Genomic DNA, 8,083 nt, shown 5'->3' with positions numbered 1-8,083 from the left:
AAACAACCAGCGCATATGCTTACTTCTCGAAAGCCACCAAAATAAAAGCTTGGTAATTTAAGGTTTGAAATGTAGAAAATGTATATAAAAAATGCTAAAAAAAAAAAAAAAAACATTAAAATGTAAATTATTTTAATTTAATAAAATGTAATGTAAATTTAAAATATAATAGTAGTATAACACTTTATTTAGTTATTTAATAATTTCTTATTAGTTATATTTAATTTATATTAATAGTAAAACAAAATATATAAATGAAATAAAATTATAAATTTAATAAAAGTTATATTTATAATTTATATTTACAGTCATATATATATATATATATATTGACATTTGATTCCAGCTGTGTCTATTTTGTCCCTCGTTATCCTGTGTTTATAAGCCCCAGTCTGTTCAGTTTAGTTTGTCGGATCTACTTGTTGTGAACGACATCTTTGTGCTCTGTGTCTCTTATTTGAATCATTAGAGAAATCTCTACGTCTCCTCATTTCCTCGTGCCCATGCATCCATTGTGACAGAAGATCCGACCAAAACCGTAACCTCCGTGTCTACCCTCCGTTTTTGTTTTTCGCTTTTCTTCATCCCGAATACCTCCTCTTCCTGCTGGAGCAGGGGGACAAAGCTCTCGAGGACCATACTAGACTGTTCCAGCTATAATTTATTTATTTTTTTTAAACTAATAAAATAGCTAAATTACTAATACAAATTCAAAAAAGATAAAAAGCTCATTCAAAATATTTTTACCAAATTTTTCTGTTGTCTTTCAAACATCAGAGATCCAACAAATCACAGAAAATCCTCTAGGTGGCAGTATTACTATAACATGTAGCAGGAACACCCACATTAAAAACGATGATGGTTTTAATTAAAACCTATGCTGAGTGAGAAGTGAGAAACCATGAGAAGTTTTTACCATGAAACTTGATCTGATTTCTGTCAAATTAGGCTTGACTTTAAACTTCTTAATGTTTTTTCCCCCACTTTTTACTGATAGACATTGAGGGATACCAAAGAAAAAACAAGAAAGTATACATAAGGACAAGTAAGAATGGCTTGATTTTGCAATATGTGCAACAGAATCTTACTTTCATGGCATGGACAACAGCCTCTGGTTTCTGTGCAGCCGGCAGATCACCTCCTGGCATCCGCGCAGACCCCTGTAGACAGATGGACACACATTCATCACGATCAAAAATCACTCATACTGCCCTCTCAGATTACCAGAAGTGATTTGAGCACTGCAAAACCCCATGGCTGTTTCTCTGAGTCAACTCAGGCTTGAAATGGGTTAAAGCATCTCATTATAACTCATCTCTGCTTGGACCCCCTTCATGGGTACACATCAACAAAGAGCTCTTTCAGTGCACGGGGTCTGGTGTGCCCCTGTTTAGACACAGCCCTTTGAGTCCCATTCTAGAGTTAAATCCACAACAATTGAGCTGGCATTTCAGCACTGGGGTCGGGAGAGGACCCCTGGATGGAAACTGCGGCTCGCTTTTGGCCTGGGAGAACAGGACTGTGATGTTCACTTGCAGTTGCCAGCAGGTTTATTAAGGGCTGGAACCGTGGGGACTGTACCCTGGACTGACCCGAGTACATCCCGTACCAATGGTCGCTGACATGTGTCGGCCAGCAGCCTGATTAGAGAAGCCCAGGAGTCCCACGATTCATTCTGCATGGATTCAATTGCCAGTAAAAACCAAGCAGTGCTCGAATATGGATTTTTCTAAAAGCAAATGCCAATATCTATTCAAGGCCTCATATGGTAAAGTTGTATAAACTATATTGCAGTTGAATTACTTGAGATTAAATGTAAGCGATTTAATTCCCATCTTTTGGGTATAATGTCACAGTTCACTTTATTTTGCTATCCTTACTTACAGTACATAAATGAACTATAGTGTCCTGCACCCACTAGTAAAAAATATAAAAAATTATATCTGGTGTCTGAATAATTTTTGGTTTGTAATTAATATAAAAATAGAAATAATAATAATTAAAAAAATAATATTCTATGCAATTACACAATTATATGCTGAATGTCACAATAATATATATTTAATATAAAAATGTTAATATAGATACATATTAAATAATATAAATATATGATTCTATTACATATTAAATAAATTCACAGTTTTTACAAATTATTCACAGTTATTTTTCTTGTGTAGACTGTAGATTGATGTGAATATAAACAATAATTTAAAAACATTTTAGCTTACGGCCCTTTAAAAAATTAAAGTGTGTGAATGTTTTCTTTATTAAAAACTATTCAATGCAACTCACTTACATTCTATTTACATTCCAATATGTTGAAATGGGCTCAGAATGCTACAGAATAGCCTTGCGTGCATTTATTCTGTTGACCTAAAACACTATTTCATCAGATTATCGATTACTCAAAATAATCCATTAAGAAGCAAGTGGCATCTCCAGGCATTAACATCAAATAAGTGATCATCGCATTTGTTTGGAGCCCAGTTTTGAAGCCTTGGCATGAGGAACATCTGTGTGATTGACTAGTGTGCCTGTGCTGTCACAAACAGAGCAGAGGACTATAGATGCAGCCAAATTTCATCGTTATAGGCCTATCAAATCCAAGTCCAATAATATTAGATATTCTGAAGAGCCTTACTAATGCCTCTATAAACTCCCACTGCTTATCTATCATCTGTTTAATCTGCGAAATGCATTGATCATAAACACCAATTCACAGACTATATCCAGGAATAAACAAATCCAACGATTAGACCACATGAAAACTGCTATGCATATAACCTTACGCTGAGGTATGCAACACGTTTCAATAAAGAAGACAGGAAAATGTAGATGTTACAGGTGTACAAGTTATACTGCCATTTAAAAAAATAGCTAAATTGTAAAAAATTTTAGCCTCAAAAACAGTCTGTTTTTTCTTAGTCCGGATGTAAAGACATTTATAAGATCCTGGGCAGCTAAAACAAGCACTTATGAGGAACAAATAACCATATTTGCAAAAATTCGCAACATCAAAACTTTAAAAGATATGGGGCCAGTAAGAATTTTGTGGGGTTTTTTTTGGTTTTGTCCGAAAGAAATTAATATTTTTATTCAGCAAGAATGCATTCAATTGGCCAAAAGTGACAGTAAAAACTTTGATAATGTTACAAAAGATTGCTATATCAAATAAATGCTGTTCTTTTAAACTCTTCTGTGTCCTGGCAAGAAAGCATCATGGCTTTCACAAAAATATAAATCAGCACAACTGTTTTCAACACTGATAATAATAAGAAATGTTTCTTGAGCACCAAATCAATCAAATGATTTCTGAAGGATCATGTGACACTGAAAAATGATAGCTCTTGAAAATTCAGCTTTACCATCAAAGGAAAAAAAAAAAATATTTTAAAATATATTAAAATAGAATAAATGTAATATTTTATAACATTACTGTTTTTACTGAACTTTTGATCAAATACGGACCCCAAACTTTTAAATGGTATTGTGTATATATACATTTACATTTACAGGTGCATCTCAATAAATTAGAATGTCGTGGAAAAGTTCATTTATTTCAGTAATTCAACTCAAATTGTGAAACTCGTGTATTAAATAATTGAGTTGAATTACTGAAATAAATTAACTTTTCCATGACATTCTAATTTATTGAGATGCACCTGTAGTCATTTAGCAGACACTTTTATCCAAAGCGACTAACAAATTTTAATTAATGTCAAAAATCACAGTATTTCCACACTACATTTTAATAGAGTTAAGCAACTCTAAAACAGCACCAATCTGCTCTGATTACCTCTCCTCAGGTAACTGCTAACAACAGCAACCAATCTGCTTGCTTCTACGAACCTGATAATTGTTTCAGCAGCTCGCCGCTGCATTATTTAGTGCCATCTCCTCCCGTGATTAAAGCGAAAGTTCAAAGCCATGCTAATGAAGCCATGAGTTCGCAGACAGGGCTGAGACGAGCTGGGATAAAATAAGTCCAGCAGCCTCTGAGGACGAGACCCACACCACTCTCTAATTGATTTCTCCTTCCTGTGGAAGCTGTCCCTCATATTAAAGTGGAGCAGCTGGGCTGTTTTGGCTTGTCAGAGCTGATGAGTGCACTGATTAGCTAAAGCACCAGGTTCGCAGATGACCTTTTTTGAGGACACGAGTGGAGGGGAATGATGATGATGATGCTAATAATGATATTTAAGGAGAAGAGAGGAATAATAAAATAACTTTTAAGGACAGAACATATTCAACAGCATTCAGTTTCATCCCTTACAGCATTGTGGGCTTTGTCATTGGAAATATTACACTAGGGTTGGCTGAATTGCTCCTATAAGGTCATTTTTAGGTTAGAAAGGATATCTAAAACAAGGAACGGATCAGCACTGAGACAGTCTCCAGCAGAGATCAGAGTACAACAAACCTCCTGCAATCCACAGGAAATGACCTACGCGTACAGCATCTTTCTTCTTCTTTTATCTGTGCTGCATTATGCATATTAAAATAATAAAACAGTTCTCATCCCACTACAAGAAAAAGTATATAATACAAAATACACTATCGTTCAAAAGTTTGGGGTCAGTAAGATATTATTTAAAGAAATCAATACTTTAACTTCATCAATTTTCAACATTGATGATAATAATAAGTGATGCTGAAAATTCAGCACTGCCATTAAAGGAATAAATGCCATTTTATAATATATTAAAATGGAAAACATTTGTTTTAAATTGAAATAATATTTCACAATATTAATGTTTTTACTGTATTTTTGATCAAATAAATACAGCCAAGAGACTTCTTTCAAAAACACTGAAAAATCATACAAATCCCAAACTTTTGAACAGTAGTCATTTTACAGTAGAAGACCAATATTTATGCAGAGATATGAGAAATTGTATTTTCATAGAGCATGAATGTGGATGATTGCCGCAGGAAATGTCATTAAATACTAGATTATGTGTTTTTCTAAAATGCCATAAACCTATTAGAATTTGTACGTGCCTAGCAAACAAAAATGTATATGATGTATAAATCGTGAACTAAAATATAAACTCCATGAATGAGTTTATTTAAGACATGATGTGGAAAAAGTGTAGAACTCAATCTGTCACACTAGAAAGATCCAAGACTGGTTGTGTGATTACAAGATAGTAAAGTATCAAACCCTTTAACCCTCTAGTCTCTCCGAACACTATAGTTGGTTGCAATATAGGCCAGTATACCATACCATATCATACTGATTCAATAATTCTAAGGGGAGATTTCAATTGCTGATGCTGATAACTTCATCAAACATCAGCTAATTATTATAAGCCTCTGAGTTGTTAATATGACTTAATTTGTAATAATGAGTGGTCATATACTGCCAACACAGAAACTGTCCAGACAGTGTTACTTCCACTTGCTTTACTCCAGATTTTTGGCATGGGCCGGACAGTCGCTGAGGGACCCAGAGAGCACTAACACAGCAACAGTGTTTATAAATACAGCTGCTGCCTGACCTCATCTTACCATCTCCTCTGGTGTTGATCAAGACAACATTTAAACACTTAAAACTGACAGTACTGCAAATCTTATTGTTTTTATCTGAAGAACATAAACCACAACAATGATCGAGCTCATCTATATGCTTGTGCTTTTGCAAAATACATTCAATATGACTTAAAAATAAAGATCTAGCAATCCAAGCACGAAGAAACCACAAGAACACCTTCCCAGCTTCTATCATTATGGGCATAAACCTGAAAAAAATGAAAAAAAGCTTTCGTAATAGAGCAGAATGTGCTGTCCTCAACATATCTGACTTCAGAATGATAACAAAACCCCTGCAAAAATGTTTGCGAATGAAAAATAGATAGTAGATGGCACGTGATATTTCCTGAGTGGTGATCTGAAAAGAGGGTAAAAGGTAAAAGAAAGCAAATCAGAAAGCTCTGGAACTGAGAGGTAATGTCAGTCACTCTTCATAAATAATGAAATTATTTTATTATAAGAAATTTAGCCAAAAGGCACCTGTCTAAAAACTCTTACCGCTGCATATTTGAGTGTCACAGCCATGAAATATCTTCTAAACAAGAGAAACCTTGTAAAAGGACATGACCTTTCCTACTTTCATACCTTTCTAAAACAGACAACAGATTAAAATCTCTCTACACAATAAAGAATGAATTCATTTCCTCCATAGTAAAACCATCTGTGTGTGATTATCCCTATTTTGGCTTTCTTGTCCCTCAAATTGATGGCTGTTGTGTGCAAACAGCGCACAAAGGGATTATCGAGGTTATGAACTTTTTCAGGGAAAACTGGTTGTTACAAAAACGTTCTGCTATGTCTACGTGTATACGTTGTGTAATTGTCCACGTGTAACACACACGCTCAACAAGGCTGCATTTATTCTGCATTAAACTGATCAAAAGTGACAGTAAAGACATTTATAATGTTACAAAGATTTCTATTTCAAATTACTGTTTTTACTTTGAACCTTCAAATCATCAAAAACATCTTGAAATTATCATAGTTTCCACATCATGTGACACATGATTCAATGAAAAACCTATTAAGTTATTATTTAATTGTTAATTATTATTATAATGGCCCCTTTAAAAATAAAAGGTATCTTCTCAATCTTTTTGAATCAAACAACTTACTTAAAAGACAAAAAAGACGAGTGAAATTAATTCCCTTCTGCCCACAATGTTCTACTGAGCATGCATAATTGAACACAGGTTTGACCCTATGAATGAGATATTTGGCATGGACTGATGACCCTGCAGGTAACAACATTCTTCTTTTCTTAAGCCCTAGATTACACAGCTAAACGCAGCTCACTATGTGGAATACAGTGACAAAGTTCCATCAGCTAAAAGCCATGTAAATAAAACGCTCATATTTCCTTAAGTAACAGAAAGAATGCCTTTGATCAGCCATTCTTGAACAATATAATACCCAGAACAAAGTATACAATACTTGCATATTCTGAGATATCTTTCCTTGAAGAATTGAGTTATCGATGGAGGCAATAACAGGAAAATGAGGCTTCATCCATCATCAGAGAATGAACAATATGAAGACATAGCATTAGAATATCAGAGAAGAGCGTATGCAATTAAACTGACAGCAACTAGTCGCCTGTGCCGTCTAAATATATTGAGATGGATGTGCTATCTTTGACTATAAATCTGGGCTTAGAAAATGGGAGATGAAGACCGTCTGAAAGAGAAAATTGTTAGTGACAGATCTGTATCTTTGTCTCATATAACTGTGTTCAACTGTGGCCTTTTGTTCAAAGCTCTGACAGTGTCATAATAAGAAATCAGAGTCCCATTTCAGCATCAAAGCTTCGAGATTCAGCCAGAGTTATACATCTAAGTCTTAGTGCAATGACATTCATTAAAGGAACAGTTCACCCACAAATGAAAATGTGCTCAGGCCATCCAAGATACAAATGAGTTTGTTTATGCATCAGAACAGATTTGGTGAAATTTATCATTACATCACTTGCTCACCAATGGATCCACTGAGTCTGCAGTGAATGGGTGCCGTCAGAATGAGAGTCCAAACAGCTGATTAAAACATCACAACAGTGTTAATTTTGACAGCAAATTTTGATTACGGTTTAGTCATAGTCTTTTGACTAAAATGCCATTTAGTTTTAGTCATATTTTAGTCATCTGAATTGTTTTTAGTTTCAGTCTAGCTTTAGTCGACTAAATATCAAACGATTTTAGTCAGCTAAATCTACAGCAAATTTAGTTGGCTAAAATCTAATGGGTTTAGTTACAGTGTAATGCATTTATTAGCATTTCCCTCAAATTTCCAAACTCATTATATAGGTTTGATATTAAGGTTATATCATGATAGACACTGATTTAACTGCGGTGACACACAACATGTTAAAATTAAATAAAACCACTTCTCATAAAGAACAAGAACATGGTCTTCTTATTAATGAAATACCAATGGTTATATAGGCTAATTATGCATTCTTTATAACAACTTGTTTACCATATTCTTCATTCTTTCAAGCAGACATATTTATTTCTATAAATAAATACTAAAGCTTTTCAGTCAAGAGCAGTGAGTG

The 8,083-nt window shown here is 34.2% G+C and overlaps 1 protein-coding gene across 1 annotated transcript in view; it reads right to left on the bottom strand.

Moving 5' to 3' along the window:
• Positions 1-8,083, bottom strand: part of LOC107583624 (coiled-coil domain-containing protein 85C-A-like) — a 52,729-nt gene that overhangs the window by 10,990 nt on the left and 33,656 nt on the right. Inside the window, exons 5-6 of the mRNA XM_016269911.1 lie at positions 1,610-1,640; positions 1,089-1,201 (exon numbers count right to left, since the gene is read on the bottom strand). Coding sequence (XP_016125397.1) covers positions 1,089-1,201; positions 1,610-1,640 — 144 coding nt within the window. The remainder of the gene's footprint in view (positions 1-1,088; positions 1,202-1,609; positions 1,641-8,083) is intronic.

The sequence above is a fragment of the Sinocyclocheilus grahami genome, unplaced genomic scaffold, assembly GCF_001515645.1.
Source record: "Sinocyclocheilus grahami isolate Dianchi unplaced genomic scaffold, SAMN03320097.WGS_v1.1 scaffold54.1, whole genome shotgun sequence".
NCBI classification, from domain to species: domain Eukaryota; kingdom Metazoa; phylum Chordata; class Actinopteri; order Cypriniformes; family Cyprinidae; genus Sinocyclocheilus; species Sinocyclocheilus grahami.
This window is presented reverse-complemented; position numbering and strand designations above follow the sequence as displayed.